Source organism: Habropoda laboriosa, unplaced genomic scaffold (assembly GCF_001263275.1).
Source record: "Habropoda laboriosa isolate 0110345459 unplaced genomic scaffold, ASM126327v1 scaffold65, whole genome shotgun sequence".
Taxonomy (NCBI): domain Eukaryota; kingdom Metazoa; phylum Arthropoda; class Insecta; order Hymenoptera; family Apidae; genus Habropoda; species Habropoda laboriosa.
The window spans coordinates 729,567-753,206 of record NW_017100254.1 but is presented as its reverse complement, the minus strand read 5'-3'; the positions used below and the strand labels follow the sequence as shown (position 1 = coordinate 753,206).

Genomic DNA, 23,640 nt, shown 5'->3' with positions numbered 1-23,640 from the left:
GTAAGAAATTTTTGTTAAATAATTTCTAATTTTGAGACGTTTTGTTTTTATTTGCGACGGAGGCAATTTAGGTTTAGCTTCATCGATCGATTCTTTCTTTATGATGTGGAATTGTAATTATTGCTCGATCATAGTTCCTAATTTTGAGACGTTCTTTTTATATTTGTGAAAGGAGGATTTTCTTTTCTGGTAGTTCCTAGTTTTGAGACGTTCATTTTATTTATAACAATGGAGACGATTTAGGTTTAGTTTTATCGATTCATTCTGTCTTTGTAATACTTTATAATTGTTGTTTGTTTATATCGTAGATGGAAATAGAGAGAGGATGAGTATGCGTTGTTTTACGTTGAATCAATAGACAGATTCTCTTTCAATCTTTCGTATTGTTCATCTGGTTCATTGATAAAGAACGAAGGGTGGCTACGTAGGTATTATTTATGAAGCATTATCGCATTATCTTGAGGCCTTTTTTTAGATCGACTCGAACCTGTCGAGGAGCAACCATAGAGTCACGACCATCCTCATTATTATTAATTTCCGCAATTGATTTGCTAATCAACTTATTCAGCCATCTTGGCCACTGTCCAGTGGGGGCTGGTCGAGTTGAGTAAACAGCATTGAAAAACATCGCGCCACTATTAAAACAAAATCACTTTATCATACTAAATCGTAGAAATCTACTCGATGTACATAAATTGAAAGTTAAATTGAAAATTAGTTTTATTCACACGGGAGAAGAAGTTCCCGCAACTGGAGCAAATCCCGGAGGCTGAATAGAGCCGCTGTTCACTAACTGATAAGCGTTATCGGTTTAACGCGGTTCTTTGATCATTGAATGAAAGTAAATAGGTACTATCGTGGCCCGTTAACTCGATACCACCTGGTAATTTACGATTAACCGAAGCATCGATAGATCTTCCGAAAAAAGGAGCAATTCCGCCTCGAAAATGTTCGAGTACCAACCTGACGTTGACCTGCTGATCGTCCACTGTAACTGATAAACCTTCCTCTTTTCTCTTTAATCCAATCGTTCCACTTTCATTTATAGTTGTTCCTATTTTATTGTCACCCGATAAATTAGAGAAATTTATTTTACGATTTTAAACATTCCGTGAAAAATGTTAGTTTCAAGTATTGAAATATTTTATTATAATTCGCAATTAATTATAATACGCAGTGGTCTCACACTTATTAACACTTGAAGTGTGAAGATCCTTTTCACAGCAAAAAATGCATTTTCCACCATTATTTCGTTTCGATCGATTTGAGAGATAAAAGATTCGTTAAAAAATTGCGCAATTTTTTCTGCAAATTTTTGTACAACTTGTAATGCACAACGGTCCCGAACTTATCCGCACTCGAAGTGTAAAGATCCCTTTCAGAGCAAAAAATAATTTCTCTGAAATAGCTTCCATCACTTAGGAAATCCTAATTACTCCTCCCGTTTCTTAATAACACATAAATCAACATTCTGAACTCCCCCCAAGAATATCGTAAAATCGAGAAGGCTCCCTTCCACGGTATCAGAACGCCTTTATCGAACAGGCGTCGCGTTTTATCGCGTCCGATCGTTGGAATCAAGCTCGAGGAAGGAAGGAAGGAAGAAAGGCGAGGAACATCGTTGGAAGCGGTCGTTCTCGGTCGTAGGGAGCATCGACTCGCGTTCCCATTGGTAGACTGGCTCACGTGCGAGCCGGCCATAATGCCGTGAACCGGATGATGGAAAAGCCACCCTCGATTCGGGCCAATTAACTTCCGGCCGGGCAAAGTGCCGCAGAAAGCCCGGAGGATCCATTTTTCTTTTCCCTCTGCTCTCTCTCTCTCTCCCTCTCTCTCTTTTCTTAGAGAAATCCACGCGCGACCTAACCGCGAAGAAAGTCGTGAAGAGCGCAACCACTGTACTCGACGACTTATTGTGCCGCTGCATACGGAATTGCTGCTCTTAATGACGGAATGATTAAGTGGAAAAAATTTTTTTATATCTGATCGTGTGAGTGTTTCTTAACGAGTCATTTCACTATTTATGCTTCCTTAATGGTCTTCAGAAAGATGAACAAGGAATGTTAGATAGAAATGTGAAAATTATAACTTTCGGTGTGATCGTCGCTGATTATTTCAGAAGATAGAAATTCTTCTGGAAATTCTATACGTTCCTTAGGTTAATTTTCGGAATCTTTATGAATTACCTGCTTCCTGAATTTTTCAAAAGCAAAAATTCTATCGAAGGTGTGTCTAGGGAACAAGAGAGATGGGATGAGAAAAATATTGTGATTGATAGAGGGAAGCTATTGTGAAAGAATGGATTAAATATGTTTAAGGCTGGCAGATTTCTTGCAGTGTTATTTTTAAAAAACTGCAGCGAGTAATTTCTTTTTACGGGTAATATACGGTAAACCGAACGTTTCTGGCTATCCACGGTCGGCAATTCCATGTGTACCAAAGCAATAGAAACGGAGGACGCGTAATTCGTTCCAAGAAAGGGTACGTGACCGCTCCCACGCGCCGCTTCCCCGAACTTAGATCCGATCCGGGGATTAATTGGATTCCGAGGAATCGAGCCGGTGTCGAAGTTCGCCCGAGCCGATTAACTCACGCTGTTTCCATTCAGATCGCGTGGGACAGAATGGCTCGAGTGATTTTCGCTTTAGAAATGGTAATAACCAGCTTGACACAGAATTGCTCTTGTGTGTTAGAAGGTACTGACTCCCTTGAGAGGTACTTTGAATTCTTTTCTGCGTTATATCATGAGAGGAGGCGGTATGGAGAGGTTTGCTTAGGTTTGCCTTCATCCTTCAATGTGTCCAGTTGTGATTTTAATTGGTTGAGTTCTTTGCTTGGATTCAGTTCACTTCGCAACGTTTTTAATAGATCAATGAGATAGCAGAGAGCAATTCTGTTGAATCGAGATCCTGTACTTCTATTTCACTCTTGAGAACATATACAGATCGTGTTTGCTGTCAGAAATTCCTTTGTTCCTCGATTCAGACGTCACTGACTTACGCAAAGGTAAATAAATTTTCCTGGAAAAATGCACTATCTCCAATTTTCAGTGAAAGAGCAGTACCGGAAAATATGCATTCTCAATATCTTCGAATTATAAGGAACAACCACCGGTTTCTTGTAAAAATTTCATTACTCGCCAATTCGATCGTTACACTTACACGAGGATAAAAAAATTCTCGCCGAAAAAGCAGCACCAAGAGAACCTCAACCTTCACCTCCATGTACCCACAAGTCATCCCACAGAAACCTCCCTCCACTTGAGGCAGCCAAACAAATAAACACAAGCCCATGAACCAGCGAGGTAAAGAAAAAGAACATCAAACCAGAAGAAGTAAAAAGTAAGAAGCAAAAAAAGAAAATAGAACCAAGTCAAGAAACACATCCCCCAACGTGCAGGCTGTGCAGAGAGAAGAAAGAACGTGAGCCGGGGGTGAAAGCTCGAGCACGGGAGGGACGAAGCGAGGAGTTTCCTCGTGGCGCTCGGAGATCAGAGGTGGGCTAGTCGTAATCGAGTCCAGAACACGTCCCCCAACGCTGGTCCTCCGCCCAGGGGTAGAAAAATCCACCCCTTTTTCAGCCGGTCGATACCAGGACGACCACCTCCTCTTCTTCCTTCTCCTCTTCCGCGTTCCACCCCCCTTCCTGCTCCTCCTCGTCTTTTCTTTCTCGCACCCCCGACACACGGTGCACACGGAGGACCCTCTGCACACGCCTTGCCTTCGCTCCTCTGCCGCTTGCTGCCAAGGTGGCGCCACTGTCTACACCACCCTTTTCACCTCCACCACCCCCGTGCCGCGTCTGACGCGTGCGGCTTAACGTCTTTTCTACCCTTTCCTCATCCTCCTCCTCCTCCTACTTCCACCTTACTTCTTCCATGGACTTATTTTTCTTTCTTCACAGCAGCGCTTCTTTGCGCTGAGCTGCTTCTTTTTTCTCTTACCTTTTCTCTTCTTGGAGGAAGGTAGGAAAAGACACGCGAGGGAACGTTACGAGACTTGTCATTCTTTTCTTTTTTTCCTTACTTTGACCTTCTTTCTCTGTCCCTCTCTTGGAGAGACGACGATTAGCTCGGGAAGAGGGTGGGAGCTTAATTGCTCAGTTTTTGGATACGCGTGTAAGTGGATTGAGGGGATTTGAGGGTTTGGATTAAGGTGTGATTTGAGGATCGACTGGGTCTTTGGGAATGTTCATTTCATTAGGGTTTATTGTTTGAAACTTGATGTTCTACGATTTATTTTGGGTTCTTTTTCTAGTCTATGTTGTATCATTTTTGTTTTTTACTTCGAGTGAAACACATTCTATCAGATATAACGTGTATAGATATCTGCTCTTCGTACATGGTGACGAATTTTTAATTAAATGTTTCTGACTTCTTCAGGGACATCGACACAAGTTTCATTTTCTTTTTAAATTCCAATATTAGTGAATACTATGTTTGACGAAATATGAGAATATAATGATAATTATTCATCGCATAATCTCGTAATATGAAAAACAGTTCAGTTGGTATCGATTTAAAATGACTGAAATATAGCTACACAAAAAATTAAATCATCTTTCCTAACTTGAAAAAAAAAATCGTCGCTGAAGAGGTTGAAGCAAGATTCAAGAATCTCATCCTGTACTCCTTTCAATTCTACGTTATTTTAACCTTTGTGCGTTCTTCCGTTTCTTTAAGGTCTTGGGTCAAAAAAGACCCGAAAGTCTTGCGTGTAACAATTTTTGCCACGCCATATGAATCTAGACGATAAACTTTCAATACAATGTTAAAGGAACATAAACTTGATAACAGCAAAAGTTCTTAAAAAAATAAGAAGACGATACAAGGAAACAAGCTACCATGGTGCTTTAACTAAAAACCAAGTCTCATCCTAAGACCAACCTCAAAATCTCGCCAAAAGACTCGAAGAAACCTAACCCATAGCAACTGCTACTCGAACTCCCATCATCCATAGAAAAGAGTTGAAAAACGTCGAGTAAAAGGAGGCTTGAAGAAGTCGAAGGAAGAAAACGACATACATACGTATCGTGCCGCGTGAATTGACCGGGCAGACAAAGAGAGAGAGAGAGAGGGGAATGGAGAGAGGTAGGACATAGCAGAAGGAAGGTGGAGGAGAAGGAGGAGGTCGAGGAAAGTGAGAGAATATCCTGGCCGACACAGAAGCCGACGCTGCTAATGACTCTGTCCGCGGTAATCTCCGGGTGTTATCTGTCCTGGCTACCTGGGGCCCACCTACTTCGAATCACGAAGCTGCACACGCTTCTACCTCGTTTCCTGCCGATCAGCCGCCGCTCAGACGCGCGTCTCCGCTTAGAAATATCCGACCGGTTGGTTTCGAACACTTTGTGCAGTTTGATTGTTCGATTTTGTTTGAAGGATGTCACAATGTAACGAGCTAGACTTAGATTCTGAGATGAGAATGGTTTTGAAGAGTGGTAGGATTGGATGTAGGTGTTCCCGATGAATGTAGATCCTTTTGGAAGATTCATTTGATGGTTGGTGAAGTGTGACGGTCTTAGTTTAAGTTTAGACTATGGGGTATTGCGTCTTTGATAAGGTTTGTACTTGTTGGTGCAGTAAGATAAGATAGAAATTGAAAAATTGGGAGTGGATGAGAAATGAACTCGATGTTACAGCATTTTCTACTTGAAATTTTATACCACTCTATAAGTTCAGTAATCGGGGCAGAGATCAATAGAATTGACATAAAATTTCAACATACTTCAGCTACTGCAATCTACTACATACACGTGTTCCTCAAAAAATTCGCAAAAAACTAAATCCAAATTCCTCGGTGACAGTCAAAATTCCTGCTCCACTATAAGCAAGAAGGCAAGAAAAGAGAGCGAGAGAGAGAGAGAGAAAGGCGCTAGAGAAACGCGGGCGCGTTGAAAAAAGGAGAACGAAGGAAGCCTCTCTCGTTTTCAGAGGCTGTGTGCAGCGCAAACTAACTGGCTTATGCACAGTTGCCTTATGTACGGAGTCTAAGTAATCCTCGAACCATCAGCTAACTTCTTAACCCTCAAAGTGAAAAGGGCCGCCTGAAGCCGCCTGCGTGAGAAAGGAAGAAGCCAACGTTGAAAGAGGAAGAAAGAGACACCTCTTTGTCTCCCCGTTTCTTCGTTTCTTTCGCCGCGCGACTTTCCGCGCGGAAAGGAGCCGTCGATGGCGTCCACATAGCCAGCAAACCCTTTCGTTCGTAAGCAGAGAGACTTGTTTGCCCTTCTGTACGATCGGTTGGCCAAACAACGCGCCGCCAGGACCTCGATGATCGAAGACACGCTCAGAGTGGAATGCCTCCTCTCTTCTTTTATGTTGGTTTAAGAAGCCTGAGGAGCAGGAAGCTGCTGGGGTTTCGAGGATTTAGAATGCTGCTGATTAGAAGTAATTGTATTGGGTCGTTGCACGTGAAACTTTCAACTACAGTAACGTAGACAAAATTCATTTTTGTCTCAGATACATTTCTACCAACGAATTACAAGTGAATTTAGGCTATTGTGAAAATCTGAGTATTGCTAACAGATTGTCTCAATTTTAATTCGTAGAAGGAAATCGCTCGAATTTAATTAGAATTTTTCTGTGAAACAAATTATGCATTTAAAACAGTAGACTGTAGGTTTCACTTTTTCATATTGCAATTGATGTCATTCTGTTGCGAACATTGCCATTTCATGTGCAAGGACCTAATATACTGGGTGGTCCAAATATTTGATTATAGTCTATGTTAGATGGGTTTGGATAAATATTACGAGGTAGCAAGTGTGTAATTGTGTCCCTCGTAAATTCTTATTAGGGCGTTGACATGTAAGACAGAAGTTCTACTTAGATTCGTAATTGTTTCGTATCATTTTGGTGCAAATTAAGTGCAAACTTAGCAGAGATTGGCTCTACGATTTTCTTTCAAAACCACTGGAAATTCAGCAAAGAAACGAAGTCACTTGAACCAATTACGAATCTATCCTTTGCAAAGCCGTAATTACATATTTAACACAGCTTCGTTTTACCCTTTCATCTCTTTCCAGAATCGCACACAACAAAGTGATACAGTTTTCACAATTCAAACCTTCCCTCGCTGCCTCACAATCCTTCATCGAAAGAAACTGTTCCATACAGAAAAATCTCTGAAAATTCCCTCAGAAAGCAACTTCCATTCGAGTGCTTGTTTGCCGTAAGCATGAAAAGGCGGCTCGCGCGCCATTAGTCGCCAGTAGAAATACTAATTGCTCTGATCGGCGGTTCGCACATATTTTCCACGGCGCCGGAGGCGTGTCGGGGCCGAAGGTCCACGCCAGAAGAGAACGAAGATAGCTGAACCTCAAACCAGAATACTAAACCTCTCGTGGAATAGAGTAAAGGAAGAGGGAGGTGGTGGTGGTGGTGGTGGTTAGGGGGCAAAGAGAGGGACACCGTAAAAGAGCAAGAAGGACCGTGGTATTCTCCCCGCTTTGATAGGCTAATGACAAACGCCTAGATTGGCCGGCTTATCAGCCGAGCAGCGCTAATTATTTCCCCTTTGTGCTGAGCCGCGCATAATGGCGACCGCCGCGGGCCAACAGCTTCTCTTTCTCGCGTGATCGCGATATTTCCACGGTGGTGGCGGAGGAGGAGGTGGAGAAGGAGGAAGCGAACGCGCGCGCGCGCGCGCCGTTTTATTTATTGCCAGATCCGCCGGGGAATTCTCCCCCCCTCATCTCTCCTCTCCTCTCCAGTGTTGGCGTCCATTGGACACCGTTTCTCTCTTTGCTGCGTCGTTATCGCGGCCTTTGCCCCCTTCTTCCTCCCTCCTCCTCCTCCTCATCCCGCCCCCGCCGCCTCTTACCGCGGGTCTCATGTGTTTTCGAGGACTTTGCTTTCCCACTGATCGACGATCACGCGGAAACTTGGACGAGATCTGTCGCGTGGATCCTTTGTCTTCGATGATGGATCGCGGCTCTCTGGTGCGGTGGCATTCTTTTTTCTTTGCTCTGTGAAGAGATAAAGTTTCTAGGGTGAGGGATTGGAGAGTAGGTTTTGAATGGAGAGCGATAAAACGGTTGAGAGGAGGTGTTTTTTCATTTTTGCGATGGAGGCGTGAGGAGGATGTTTCCTGTGATTTTTGCTTGTGAAAGTGTATTTGTGAAGTGATTATAATTGTCGGAATGACGAATCCCATTTGTTTCGTGATTTTAAGAATTTTCACGTGAAACAGGATGATTGGGAAAATTGAATTCTCACGGAAAGGATTTTGAAAATTTTGGTGCTCGCATGAACGTTGAGTACTTGCGTAAAAATTAGCATTGAATTAAAAAGTCTATTCTAAAATAATCTAATTATACAGCACAAATTGTTCGTCTTCGCAGATTCTAAATATCAGGTTCTAATAGAGTTGTTCGAAGCAGAATTATGATGTACGTAGCTGGTTAGGTTATAATACAGACGCCATCTTACGATAGAAATCTCATAAGTAATTGATGGATATTCCTCATTGTTCGATGCACTTGGATTTGTGTAATTCTTGCATCTATTTAAACAGCGTTCCGGGCTTAGTCATCGGATATACTTAACGATTGAATAAGAATGAAGCTATTAGTGGATCAACATAACCTTTAACAAATCTGATCTGAAAGATCGATAAAGAACACCGATGCTTAAATTAGCTCGTGGGTTCACCGTATCTATTCCCTCTTATTAATCCTTTACCTAATACAATCCGTATATTAACTAAAAAAAAAAAAAGAATTCTGCTTGAATTTCTACGACGTAAACTGAGTTATCGTAATATCCTATTTATAGTGCTTTTATATAAACTTAAATATTGTGGTTCTGTAGGAAATTTTACGCTATTCTGACTGGTAATAGACAAATTTAAGATATAATAACAGTTTAGATAATATTTACTATTTTTACTGAGGTCTTCATTTCCCATATGTGGCTGATGGTGCTCCTAATATGAGATACTTTATTCGCCTAATATGGAATAGCATAGGAGAGACGTGCAGTACCGGCCAAAGCTAGATCTCGCTTATACTGTTAGTTGACTGCACTGTTGATGGAAAAACAAATGAATACTATAGTCCTGAGCAACGTATTCCGGCGACGTTCTTTTCTCTTCAGTATTACCAGAGTTCTAAGACGTCTAACGTTTACGCTGGTGTTCCGTGCGACAAAAGTTATTTTTCATAGCTGCAATGGTTGGGCTCACGTGGAGTGTACGGATCAAGAAAATATCGATCACTTTACCTGTGATATTTGTAGACGTGCCTAAATAAAAGTTCTATTCTATTTTTAAATGATTCTTACTAACATTATTTATTACTTAGACCTTCAAATCTACCAACTACGTAGCTGGCCGGTACTGTACGACAATTTTTCGTTCGCAGCAAATTGCAACTTTTCTATTTCTACGAATTATTTATCTTTATGAGAAAATTTAAGAAAAACGATTTGTCCCCTTTTATTAAGCACCCTTTGTACTACAAATTACTTTTCTGAAATTTCATTTTTACCAACTTTAGCCCGAGTTATAGTACAAGAACTTAGAATGGCCGGTACTGCACGACTCTCCCCTATTACATCGAATTTACTTTTTCGAAGATGGAATGTAGGATTTAAATAAGTAAGTAACGTGTCTGATAATTATCTTTATTTAAAAAAACACAAAATTTGCTATTCTTTATACAAATTACAAAGAATCGTCTACAATTGCTTCAATCGAAAGATTTGGGCTCTCTTTTAATTGTTTAATAAAACGGAACGAAGTTCCTCTAGGAGTAGAATATTTCTTCTTCAAAAATCCAATTCTTTTACCTATAACCGCTTGTATTGCTTTATACATATCTCCGGTTTTCTATTTCTTTCTAACTTGTACGATAGACGACAGCTAAAGAACAGAAAACACGTTTCACTTTTAGTCATAATGGAATTATGACAATTATTGCTGCTTGAGTTTTCAGAAATATTGTATTAACGAGATAGAAATGAATAATTTCCACGATGGTTATACAAACCCGACCATATTTGAAAGACAATCACGTAGAAATAAAGTTAACGTACTTATCTTGTTACGTGTAATACCAGTCTAGAAATTCCTATGCGAAAACTCGGATCGTGGGTTTCTGTTCGATATTCGTTCGCACGCACGTGCTTCTTTATAATCTCTGCATATGCTCGTTGGTTAAAATAAATAACAAACCCGACCGATTGTATTTACCGCCAATAGATGACAATGCCAGGATTTTTTAATATCGTGACAAGTCACCCTGTTATTTTAATCAAAATTTAAAAAGAATCTGGCATTTTTCTAAAAATTTAACAAGTAACCTATACAGTTACCAGATTCCCGTTTATCACTGAAAAAGGACCACCGAATGAATTGCCATTCTTTCGCAGTCGGAATCATCCTATTTATCACTGAAAATTGACTGGCAAATGGAGTCACGCAGATAAATCGGGATTTTTCCAAATAAAAAAGGAATTCGATGTTAACTAGCTACGTTTAAGGCGAAGAATGGATATCTGTAAGGGGGGGTACTATTCGTCACACGGGCGAAATCGTTGAACGTTTCCGTCGCGGTGTATAAAATAGTGACTGGCCTGTTCTCCATTACGAAAATTCCGCGGCGTAATTACCGCGGTTCCAGGATGGAACGTAGATTTATCGAGACGCCAGCGATGCTGCGTCCATTCCACGATGGAATGTCCTGTGCAATCTTGTTAGCTGCTACCGCGCCATTTGCATTGGCGCGCGCCCGAACTAAAAGCGAACCGATCGTTTTATTCTGTGCGCGAATCGCTCTTAAAGTGTTCGCCATTAAAAACGAAGATTACGCCGCCGTTGAAAACTGCCTACACACGTGATCACCGCCATTTTCTACCTCTCTCCATCGCTTCGAAGATTCTCCAAATCCATTGCTATTTTTATTTATTCGAGATAAAGGAACAAAAGTACCGGAATATTCTTCTCTGTTGTTTCTTCATCTTCGAAAGAGATCTTTAAAAGTGATTCTGTTGTTACGTAATATAATTATGGTAGAGTTTATGGTAGAGGTTAGAAAATTGGAGGCTAACGATGGTAAAATTCGCATTGATTGACATGAAGGAAATCACAGTCGTCGTCGTTGTGGATATAAGAACGACAAAGAAAAGATAGAAGAAAGAAAGACGAGCTTTAGAACGAGTTTACGGTTCGAAGCCGATCAGCGCTGCATGAAGCAACTTGAGCAACGATTATGCCGCTTTGCGAAATAATCTTCTCAATCTGTGACCGCGCTTTCGGAATGCGAAACGAGCATGATAAACTCCGACTAGAATTCGTGCCTCTTCTGTCCTGCTTTCCTCTTTCTCTTAGCGGTTTCTCCCTTCCTACGAAACGCCTTGCTTTTCAATCGTGAGCCACGATGCACAATATATCAGTCAAGAATACAGGTTACAATGAAAATGAGATTAATCGAGAGAAATTGGTAAACAGGAATCGAAGGAAATTTTTAATCGTTCGTCTGATATATTGGTCGTGGATCGATGTTACAGTAAATTCAATGGAAAATTGGGTAACACTGGCTGCAAATATGAGAGATAGGTAACTGAATAAATTTTCAAAAATTTGTCACGATTTATGTACATCTGAACTAACCAATTCGTCATTTATACCCAAAATTGTGCCACATTTTATCGATTAAAATTGTTTATCACAGATAACTACTCGTCACAAAATTCACTACGATCGCAAAATTTCTTTTAACAATACCAAACAAATTTCCACACATTTCTCCAACGTCTAAGCTAACTCCAGCAGTGTTTCCAACATAGACATTCAACACACGTATACAAGCAACTCTCGTACAAGACGCTTGTCTCTTGCAGCCAGTCGATTTCTTGAAAAGACATTTTTACAAGAGCTAGAATGAAAGAAAGGAAGAGAGAGAGAGAGAGAGAGAGAGAGAGAAACGATTGCGAGCACGAGCTCTACCGTGAAACAGTCTGTCCCAATGTACGGTCCCTGTTGCTGTTTCAGACGATATTGAACTCGATGCACAAGTACCAGCCGAGGTTTCACCTGGTGCGAGCCAACGACATCTTGAAGCTTCCCTACTCGACGTTCAGGAGTTACGTTTTCAAGGAGACGGAATTCATCGCGGTGACCGCCTATCAGAACGAGAAGGTGAGTGAACGTCTGCTTCCTATTTCCGGAACTGTGACTGACCCGACCACGTCGCCGGTCGATCGCCAGTCTGTGTGTTCAACGACTATGGTAACTTCCTAGAGGAAACTCGTTAGTCCAGGTTGCATTCTGGGATGATTTCAGAGTCTGATCGACTTCTGTCTTTTGTCGATGAGTTTTTTGTTCGAAGGGGGCCGATCTGTATTTTACAATGAAAGGAAAAGTTTTCTCTAGATGGAAATTCTCTGTCTGGGAATTTCTCCGGCTTTGTAGGGAATGTTTGTTGGTACCCGTGGGTTTCGTGAATGAAGTTTTCTTCGAAAGAAATTTATCGGAGAGGGAGTATGTGTTTTTTTTCTCACTTTACAAATGAAAATTCTCGTCTGGGGATTTTTCTGGTTTTGCAGGGAATTTTCGTTGGTACCCCTATGTTTCGTGAATGAAATTTTCTTCGAAAGAAATTTATCTGAGAGGGAGTGTTTTTTCCCTTAATTTTCCGATGAAAATTCTCTGGTTTCGTAGGAAATTTGTTTTTGGTACCCATAGGTTCGGTGAATGAAGAAGAAGAAATTTATTGGAAAGGAAGTGTGTATTCTTGTTTTTGTTTGAGATAGTATGTGCATATTGAAGGGCGAATAATTGCAAGGATGCTCGTGTTAATTAATGTTTAGTTCCTCTATTCGCGTGCACAAGGTGATGGAGTGTAACAACGTTATCTATTCCTTCATTGAAATGTTATTATCGAGTATCACCCACGGTGCATATTAATTATCGAAGTTTAGAACCGGCCGTGTGGCCGGGTATCGAATTAATTAAATTAATTAAAGAAAATGTTGTAATTAACGGGCGGAGTGCAGCCGGCCCCGGCCGGTTTAATTAACAAGCCACCGCGTCGTTTGTTCGCGAAATTACGGGCGAAAAACAAAGCGAGGAATCCCACAGGCGAATTCGAGGGGGGCTAAATCAGTTAGAAAGGATATCCTCGTTACGAATTATTCCGTGATCTTTACGTGATCTCCAGAAATTTTGTCTCGTTATTCGATCATTAACTGTTTTAACGAGAAATTTTCATGGACCTCGATATCACCCCCTAGAAATGAAGATTGAAAATCACCGAGAATCTCAAATCCACCCTTTTCAAATTAGTTCAGTGCTGATTAATCCCACTTTCCTCCCTCGTGAATTAAATTTCAATTTTCGCTCCTCGTCATCGTACGAAAATACTAAATACATTACTTAGATATGTGTGTGCTCCAGAAATTCTGTTCGCGGTAATAGATAATATTTCATCGATTATTCTCCTAAAAATTGTCCCAAAATTCCTATTCTCAAGAATGTCTAAAGCACTCCTTACAAATAAAAGTCGAAGATTATTCAGGGAGAAGAATAAGATAGTTGTAATTGACTTTTCATCCCTCGAATAGTGAGTACATTTTTGAAAATAAAAATATATAAAATTCGGGAGAAGGTGGAGAGAGAAGTTCGAGAAGGGGCGAATGGATATTTTTTTCCGTTCATCTTTCGCCTAATTAAAATCCCCTTCGGCGCGTACGGTAGCGAGAGGGTTCCCGGAAGCACAGTGTTTCCCGGTACGCATTATCCTCGAGGTGGCACGGGCGCAAAATGGGCCCCTTGTCCGGATTTTTCGTCGCGAGAGTCCTCCCTTCGTCGTTATCGCCGCTGCTTCCCGGTATCTCCTGCGGCCGGAAGAAAGATATCGCCTATGTCGATCTTTTCGAGCGGCCTGGCCCTCCTTGCGTTTCTTGAAACCCGTCTGATCCGCTCGCGGCTGTATCGTACCGCCGATTCCTCGTAACTTTCGACCGTTTGATTATGAAAAAATATCTCGTGGGAAGAGAAATTGTGGAAGAACGAAATCGTGGATTTTCATTGGATTTATGACAGATTTGTTGCAAATGGAAGTCACAGGGATTAGTTTTGTCTTGAGCTGAACAAATTTGTTCGTATTGTATATTAGGAATTATTGAGATTTCAAAATATAGATCTGTTTGGAGTTTTATTTTTTTCTTCAGATGGATCAATTTTTTCACATTAGATACATATTTGATAAAGATAGAAAATGAAGTGTGTAATTATACCTACTTGAATTTTTTTGAAATATTTTTACTGTATATTTGTAATAAATTCTCGAGCATTAAAATAACAACGTCCATTGTGAAGTATAATAACAGCTTCGAAATAATCATTTATCTGTCACTGGAAGAATGTTCAATTAATTATTTTCAGTAGCTATAAACATCGTGAGTTTGTATTCATCAAAATTCCTTTCTGTTGCAGATCACCCAGCTGAAGATCGATAACAACCCGTTCGCGAAGGGATTTCGGGACACTGGTGCGGGGAAGCGCGAGAAAAAGTGAGTATCGCTTTCAAAACTTCTGAAAATCCATATATAAAAAAAGAAACCTACCTTTCCCACCAAAAAAATCATCCTTTAAACTAACCAATATCACATTAATTCAAGCCTTTCTTCAAACCTCCCAAAATTCTTCATAATCCTCAGAAGAAGACAAAACTAAAAATGCCCTCATCAAGAAACAAATAAAAATCCCATAAAACAACCATACGAAGGATCAATTCACCCCTTCCGCCTGATCGAAAAGGCCCGTGGAACAAAAAGCAATTGCTGTCTTCTAGATAGATCTAATTGATCGTCGAGCTTCTATCCCCTCGAACCACGCTATTAAGGTTCAGCCCCCAGGGTCCAGGAAAGGGAGGGATTGGTTTCACGTGGCTCATTTGCACCCCGGTATCGTCCATTTGTATTCAATATCGCGGCTTTACGAGCTTATATAGGCGAAGGGTCATGGGTCCCAGCACCCGTTTCAATTTCGTCCCGACTACTCGAACGGGATTCCGAACGAGTTTAAATCGCTTCATGCATATACGCCTCGTGTCAGGCTTGTTAACATCGCGTAATCCCCGCTCCAAGGGAAAGCCAGGACTAAGCTCCGGCAATTTGTCGCCGTTCAGGTGCGATGACGGAAGACGACGGTCCAAGGTAGGGTGGAAAGGGTTGCTGAAAGGGTGATACCCGTCATTAGTAGTTCTCAGTGTGCATTTTATGTGGTTCCAGAGGAGAATAGCTTCGATTCTTTGTTAAGTGGAATTTTAGGGTGATTTAGGGATAAATTGTATTAAGGGGATATTAAATGGAAATTTGTGTTCTCATAGTGTTGACTGGAAGAGAGCAAGTGGTTAATCTTTGGTGAATTTTGTGGTTGGAGTTTTTTGAGTTATGAGATCGGTGAAGTAGTTTTTGAGTGATTTAGTGGGATTTTTGGGTAGGTTTTGGGTATAAGGTAGTTTCTCATTTTTTCGTTGTTCACTTAACAGATTGTTAACTATGTAGGTAGGTAGGCATACCTAACCATTTTCTATTGTAACGTTCATATTAATCCTTTCGTAACCGAATTATTTTGTTAAAGAATTTTTGTTCGAGTACTCAAGTGGGATATGTGCGTCCCAACTAGTCATGAAAGCGCTAAGGAAAGTTTCGTTCCCATGTTTCATTCTATAAATTTTACTTTCAACGCTATTGAATAAGTATGACAAACTGCATTTGTAAAATTCATACCACTAATTTTTAACGCACAGAATTCCTTAGAATTTTTTCAATTGACAACGTGTCAAGAAGCGTTCTAATCAAATTGAACAGAATCACCGAACAGACGATACCTTTCCGTCCACAACTTGGAACAATAAATTCCTCGGAATAAAATCTTACAAATCCCAAATTCGCTTCCAACAAAAGTATCCCACCTTAAAATCCCTCTATCTTAATTTTATCACTTCTTCGTCACAAACCACTTTCCCCAAGAAAATAATTAACCGTAAAGAACCATTGAACTTTGTGGCACTTTCCCGAACCGTAAAATTTACTCTATCGGTTAGGAGGGTGAACAGTTCCTTAGATAAATGCCCCTGAGGCGGGTTGAAGGGGGGAGGGGGACGCAATGGTGGTGTTGGAAAAAGCAGGGGGTCGAGAAAATTCCGCGGAAATTGAAGCGACTGCCGACGGCCGGCCGGATAAAGATAGGGCGAGGTTAATCGAGAAAATATGCAAAGCAGGGGGCGCGTCGTGGCGCCGCCTAATTAGAATAAGGGTTAGTTTTGGCTTATGGTTTCGGTTAAGGGTGGCCGGATCCCATCAGGAAGCCGCAGAGAACTACGAGATGGAGAGTCGTATGGTAAAGAGAGAGAGAGAGAGAGAGAGAGGGAGAGAGTGAACGGGGTTGGAACATAGCCAATCATCGGATTAGCATACTGATGCTCAGGGGCGGCGCTGTCGTTAGCGTGGAGGGTGCCACTTGGTGGCTTTGAATTTTATATCGTCGCTACAGCCAGTAACCGGCGTATAAAGGCTGGTTTCGTGGTGGGGAGAACACTTCCGGCGACGCAGGGACTCTCCTACCTTTTCTCCTTTTTTTTTTTTTTATTCTGCTTGCGAATTTCTGTTTTTAATCCAACCTGTAAAAAGTTGCGGAAGAATTTTCTTTTCGTTGATTTGTTGGATAGCGTCGAGTACTTATCTTTGACACTAATAGAATCTTTGGTCTGAAGAATCTAAGAGAAGTAACAGTAGCAATATTTTCCCCTTTTACTTTTCTCATTTTCTCCTTTCCTTCGTTGGTCCACGGATGGTAAATATTAAAGTTTATAGTCTCAGACTTATATTTTAACTCTAGTGCGGTCTTCGTGTCTTTTTCGACACATCGACTTCTTATTTCTTTAGTAACTTCTGCTGTTATCCAGATTATGTTCCCTTAACGTTATATTAAAAGTTCATTGTCGACGTTCAAATGGCGTGCTGGTAATAAAAATTGTTACAGATAAGACCTTTGGGTTTGCTTTTTACCCAAAAGCCTTAAGCGTATAGCTGAACGGAAGAACGCACTAGGGTTAAGTTACAGAATCGCTGTCATAAATCTACGCTGTTTCGATATTCACTGCAAAAAAACAAGGTGGCAATTAGGGCACTTCGAGTATCTAATTAATGCAATAAACGGTGTCACTGGAAATACCTATTATAAATCTCGCAGGGCAAAAAATTTCGGAATTCGAAGGAACGAATCCAAAGTGGTTAATTGAGAATCACGAGGAAACGCGGGACGCGATTAAGATCACCCAGAAACGAGTCGATTAACTTAATCAACCCGTTTCTCCAAACGAAAAAACCAACGATGACGCGGTGGATCTTGAATATAATCGCTGACGGCGAGTTCCGACGCATTATTTCGTTAAGTTTTTAACCAAGCGAGAGGCAGCAAGTGGTGGTCACGAGACAGCTAGCGTAGCGGCAATCGAGCGTATCGAGTCGATTCGTCATGCTGGTTAAAAAGAAATATTTTTCTCGGTTGGAAAAAAGCCACGTAGGAGAAGGGAAGGAAAGAAGAAAAAAGGAAAAAAGAGCACGAGCAGGGTCCGGCTCGTTGTCACGTCATTTATCAAGCAACGCGCCGGAACGATCGTATCATGGCGCGCGAAGAATCAATCTGTCCGCGGCCAGATTTCCACGCTTGTTTCTCCTGCTCGTTATTAATCGCCACGCCTCACCATTTGTTGCTGTTTACGTGACATTATATCGACAAGTGGCTTGGTGTACGAGTCAATTCCTAATCCTTTTTGATCAGATTACAGGAATTACGGTTAAAATGTTATAAATGTGATTTGTATTTGTGATAATGAGAGGTATTTATGAATCGAAGATGGAATTGAGAGTTGCTTAGATTTATGAGAGATTTATTCAGGGCGTAGGATATGAAAGTTTGTGAGATCTATGAAAAGTGTAAAGCTCAACTTTCTTGAAAAGAGAATTGAAGAGTCCGGGGGAAAAAGGATGGGGGTCCGTTGTATTTTGCTATTGTAGAATTCAGTTTTGTATTTAGAAATGGAAAAAGGGCGAAAATTCCAAGTTACTACAATTTAAACAATACATGGGACAAAGGTGACAGTATCGGCGAAGGTTGTATGGAAAAAGGATGAGAGCGTGCATTGAATGCATTTTTGAAGTGTTAATTGATTCAAGAATTTCTGGAGAATCGGTGTAGATCTGCAATGTTTAAAATTCGTTTCACCCCAGATAGCATTAAATGAATTGCTTCAATTGCTTGGATTTATGAAACTTTCCAGGTTCTATGAAAGTCTCTGATCATGTCAAGTTGAACTTTCTCAAAAATCACGCTCGATCTCTTCCTAATTATTTAACCAAGCCAAGTATAGAATTGTTCAGAATGATATGATCAGATGGGCGAGTATCAGCGTTACATGAAGTAAAATCAGCGCGTACAAAGGCCTCTGGCTTTGACAAGCGACGATCAGTAGCTAGTGTCATCCCACCCCATAGATAGAGAGAAGGAGAGAGCGATCTTGTCATCGTGGAGGATTTATAATCACCTCTCTCGATGGTTGCTTGAAACCACCACGGGGCCCTCGTGTGGCAAACGTGCGACGAGCCCCCGGCCGCGTTTTTGTGTTTCCACCACCACCCCATGGTGTTGCGCGCGGCTCTCGATGCGCACACCCCGCGATTCCCTATGAAATTCTCTGGCGGTGCTCGATGATTCCCGGCGAACCGTCTTAATGGATCGTTGACGGTGAAACAACGTCTTTCTGACTACTGCGTTCGCCACGATTAATACACGTACATGCACGCACATGTGTACACACACGTTCGCACCAGGATTCGAAAAGGGGGTGAAAAGCAGCGAACGTTGACTGCGGGTGATTATTTTCTATCTCTTGAAAAAATACGAAGGGCGGCACCTCGAGTGGCGTTTTCAGGCAGGATGATTCTGAATGTATGCTGACGCGTTCTGGAATTTAATTTTTTCATCGTTTGTTTAGGAAGTACGAAAGTATGATTAGTGAAGTACGAAAGGGGTGTCGTGAAAATGAAAGAAGTTTGTGGATGTTTGGGACACTTCTCGTGGATTCTTTTGTATTTGGCCTCGTGAGAATTTAAGGTTATCTAATTGGAACAGAGGAGTGTTCTGAGGTTCTCGGAGAAATATTTTACGATCAAAATTCAAGGGAACATTTGAAATTTTTTGTTTCGAAGAAATATTCGAACATTTTCTAAATCATAGAGAAATATCTTCAGTCTGTAGTTAATCACAGATCCTCTCGAAATTCGAACTAACTTTTACACATTACCTCAACACCGATACAACGCCCCAATTTTCCAAAATAGAAAGAAACAACTTCCAGTCTATAAAATGGCATAGTTCGTCAATGAACTGTGCTACAACCACGGTGAAAGTTGCGAAGAAATGCAAGGTATTCCAGGAAAAGTGCAACAAGGCTGGCAATGACGGCTGACAAAGGCTATAGACACGTGATCGATCATAGATCAAAGAGATCCACTCCCACTCCTATTGGTAGGACGCAGCGATCAGCGCGGCCGATAATTCAGTGCGGCGACTTTTGAAATGGCTCAATTACGGCGGCGCGGCGCGATGGATTTCCGCGGGATGCATAATTCATCGTGGAAAGTCGAGAACCGGGCACAATTTGCCGAAACGGGCAGCCATCACGGATATCGGGCGGAATCGCGATCGATATTACCCGTGCTCGCGTGATTATCTAGAGAAATTGCCGCAAGAAAGCGATCCGCACGCTGGCTTTTTACGCTTTCAGAACGATTGGAGATCGATTCTTGCTACCTCGATCCACGACCTACGTTTCCAGAATTAATGCCCGTTCCCCGGGAAAATCCAGTTTTCGCTGATGTCTCTATCGATCATCGCCATTCCACGTGTTTTAAGTCGATTATTTTTGTCATTTATCCGGAGTAGATTCAATTATACCTTCCAGTTGTTCTTCGTCTAGTTTCTTCGTTGCAAATTTTCTTGGAGATTCTTTAGAAGTATCGAAGTATTCTTGGAAAGCGAAAAATTCTCAAGGTAAATTGTACTTTATAGTTTGATCAGTCGCAGCCTTGATTGCTTTCACTTGTTAGTCGAGGCTTCCGAGTTTGAGCGAATTAATTTTGGTTTCTGCCAATTTTTATGTGAATCGTACGAGTCTTCAGTTGAAATGAAACGGTAAAATAGGATGGCATATAGGGAACAAAAATTCGATACTGAAATTTCGTTTAAAATTTTTCGCGCGCGAAAAGTATGAATGAGAAATCACGCTAATTGTCCAGTTGATAAAAGATGTCTTCGAATCCAGTTCGTGTTACCTCTTAAGTGAGGATAATGGTTCCCTGAGATAGAAGGGAGTACATATTCTCTGGTAAGATAAGAATGTTCAAATCGCGAACAAGTGTCGTGAACCGGTTCGAAACTGGAACAGTCGCGTGCACGACAAAAGCACGCCTAGTGAATCCAATTACAAGCTTCATTCTACACGCGGCTGTACAAATAGCGAGATTGGTCGTGGAAGCAAGGATTTCGCGGATAATCGTGCGATTTGACAACAGTCGAATGGCCATACTTACTCAGAAATCAGGATTGGAGCTATACATCACCTTTGACATACAAAGTTATCTTCAAATCCTCCCGATATTTTCTAGATGCTCTTATGCAAAGAAGTCTTTAGAAATCTGAGAAGACTTCTATCTAACCCTTCACTTCTCGATTTGTCGAGAGCAAAAGTATAGTTGATTGCAACATCCACAAATTTTGGACAAAACATACTTCATTGTACCACACTGTACGCAAAAACGAGCCATGAAAAGCTTTACATACAACTGTAATGGTCCATCCTGTGTGCATACTGTACCTAATACCCCACACAATGTCCCAAATCTCAAAGTGAAACGAAAATACCGAAAATCTAGATCCTAATGAAAAGATCATCGAATCACTATGAGACTGTCGAATCTGTCAAGGGAGACGGGGGCAAACAGAGGAGCTCACTTACCAAATCCCCGTATCGTCCACGCAAACTATTGATTTTAACGTGCTCTCGCACTTAAGCGCATCAGAAACCGGAGAACCGTAGCGTAACACCCTTTCCAAGCTCACGGATTCATCCGTGCACCGACGACGCATTCGTATCCTCCGCCATGTCTCTCTGTCTGTCTCCCTCTATCGTATGCCCCACGAGCTGTACACCTCTCTCTGTTTCACCTCGTCGTCGTTTTGCCAGGGCTGTGTCGGTGCATTGATCGCATTACACGGCATTAAGGTACCGGTAAGCCTCTCGTTACATGCGGCTTTCAAGCGGCTCTAGCCGAGTCTTACATGATACGTGGCCTCGCTTGGCGCGTTCGTTGAAATTCGCTAATTTACACCTCGATCTGCCGCGCCACGCGAATCGTCGCTGCCGCGAGACGAATCCATTGATGTTGAAATATTAATGCGCCGACACGGTGGATCTTCTTTTGCAAATGAAGAAGCAGAATAGTGAAGATCTGCGAGTCGTGCCGGTTCAAACGTTGGAATTGAAGGTAGATTGATTCTTCTTCATGTTTGAAGAGATGTGAGTGATTAGGCTTGAACGTGGTGACGTTATTGAATTTGGTGGAAAGTTTTTCGTGAGGTTTTAGAACATTTGGTTCGGTGAGATTCTGCAGTGCCTTTTTTCTGAATTTTGTTGGGATTTGATTGCTTAGGAATGATGGATTCTAGTTAGGATTGAGTACAATGGAGCATGTTAGAGTTTCGGTGTGAATTTTTTGGGCAGTCAAACTCGGAAATTGTCCAGTCGTGTCGGTTTTAGGAGTGAGACAGGTAGTTCACTGATTTCTCTGATTTCCATTATTTGAGAACAATACTTTTTTTGTTATGAGTAAGAATTGTGATAGAAGTGGCGTTTCGATTTTTGAGAACAATTGTCTCGGAAACCTTCAATTACAGTAGATTTACAGTAGACTTTTTGCACAGATTTCCGAGACCAGCTGCCCTAGAGAGTCGTGAAAATTCCAGTCACGTCGGTTCGGTAATTGAGATTTGGAATGGTCGCGTAGATAGATCGATTTGAGTGTCGACGAGTGGTGGTTTTTGGGACAAATTGGTTTTCAAACCGAAATCGCGAAGTTTCTTACGGCAAATTGGTTTGAAAATTGGATTCGTCAGGCTTTTACGAAGGAAATTGCTTCGAAAATTGAAACGTGTCGTTGTTTTAGAGCAAATTGCTTGGAATATCGCAATAAATCAAAACTGTCGAACAACCTAACCAAACGAAATACAAAAATAAATAAAATATGACGATTAATCGTGAAATAATTCTAATACTGTCTAATTAATCAAAAATTTGGCCTTCCAAAATTTCATTCACTCTACTTCCCCGTTATAGCTATGCTAATTAGTTTTATAGAGCTATGCGTTTCCAGAGCATCGAACCCTATATGTTTCGCCCAAAATTCGAACATAGAAGTATTTAATCACGAATCACACGGTGTCAGCTCGATATAACCAATCTAGTGACACGTCACATGCATCATAAACGATCGATACGTATTTTAGACACACACTTGCCAAGCGACAGCCATACAAATGTCAACGTGTCGCTGCTAAAACGCCTGTAATTTGCCCGAGGTGCGAAACGGGTCGATTAGAGGGTCAGTTTCAAAGGATGCGGGCTTTCTACTTGCCAATTATTAGATTTCACGTACACGACCAATAATTTGAAACCTTTCAAGCTAAACATTCTTGCAAAAATATATATCCAGCGCCAATGAAACAAACTACTTGAAAAATAGGTTTTACTTTTGGTAATGTTATTATTTGATAATGAATATTTGAATTCAACTAAACTAAACAGCTTCAAAGCTACAATTTTGATTAGGAACGATTGCGAATGAGGAACCACAGATATTTTCTCATAAGTCAGAATGTGTCAACCCCGCATGCACCCATGTTCCAATAAAACAAGAATACCACCAAATGATTACTAAAAAGATCGTCAAGCTGATCAAGCATAACACCCATCCCTATCACATTGCTAACTCTGCGTCGTTGTTGCAGAAGGCAGGCGCTGTTGACAGTGTCAGGAGGCGGTTCTCGTCTGACAGCAGGTGGTCCAGCATCTCCTGAGAAGCGTCGCTCCTCGAACTCCGTCAACGACCTCCTGGACGACGATGACAAGCTGCTGGACGTCGTGGGACCGGACACCCCTCACCCAGCTCATCATCAGCGCGAACGCGAACACTCTCGCGAGAGGGACGATAGAACGAGCGAGAGAGGCGAGGGTAGCGAGTCCTCTGGTTCAGAGAGCGGTGGAGGAGCTGGTCCAACGGGCTCAGAGGGTCCCAGACCTGACGTGTCTGTAGGCCCGCCGCTTCATCCGCCCCTGCTACCATACCTCTACCCCCCGGTACCAGGTCTCTACCCAGGTCCAGGCCCTCTGATACCACCCAGTCCCCTGGGTATCCATGGTGGAGTGACACCAGGCATGCTGTTCAACGCTCAACTAGCTCTAGCAGCGTCTCAGCACCCTGCCCTGTTCGCACACTACCCCCATCCCTTGGCCAGTCCCTTGCACCAGCTGAAAGGACATCGATTCGCACCGTACACTCTACCCGCTCCATCC

General features: G+C 41.7%; 1 protein-coding gene across 1 annotated transcript in view; it reads left to right on the top strand.

The window, feature by feature from the left end:
* Nucleotides 1-23,640, top strand: part of LOC108572211 (optomotor-blind protein) — a 137,118-nt gene that overhangs the window by 113,243 nt on the left and 235 nt on the right. The window contains 3 exon segments of the mRNA XM_017934411.1: nt 11,994-12,140; nt 14,439-14,515; nt 23,076-23,640. Coding sequence (XP_017789900.1) covers nt 11,994-12,140; nt 14,439-14,515; nt 23,076-23,640 — 789 coding nt within the window.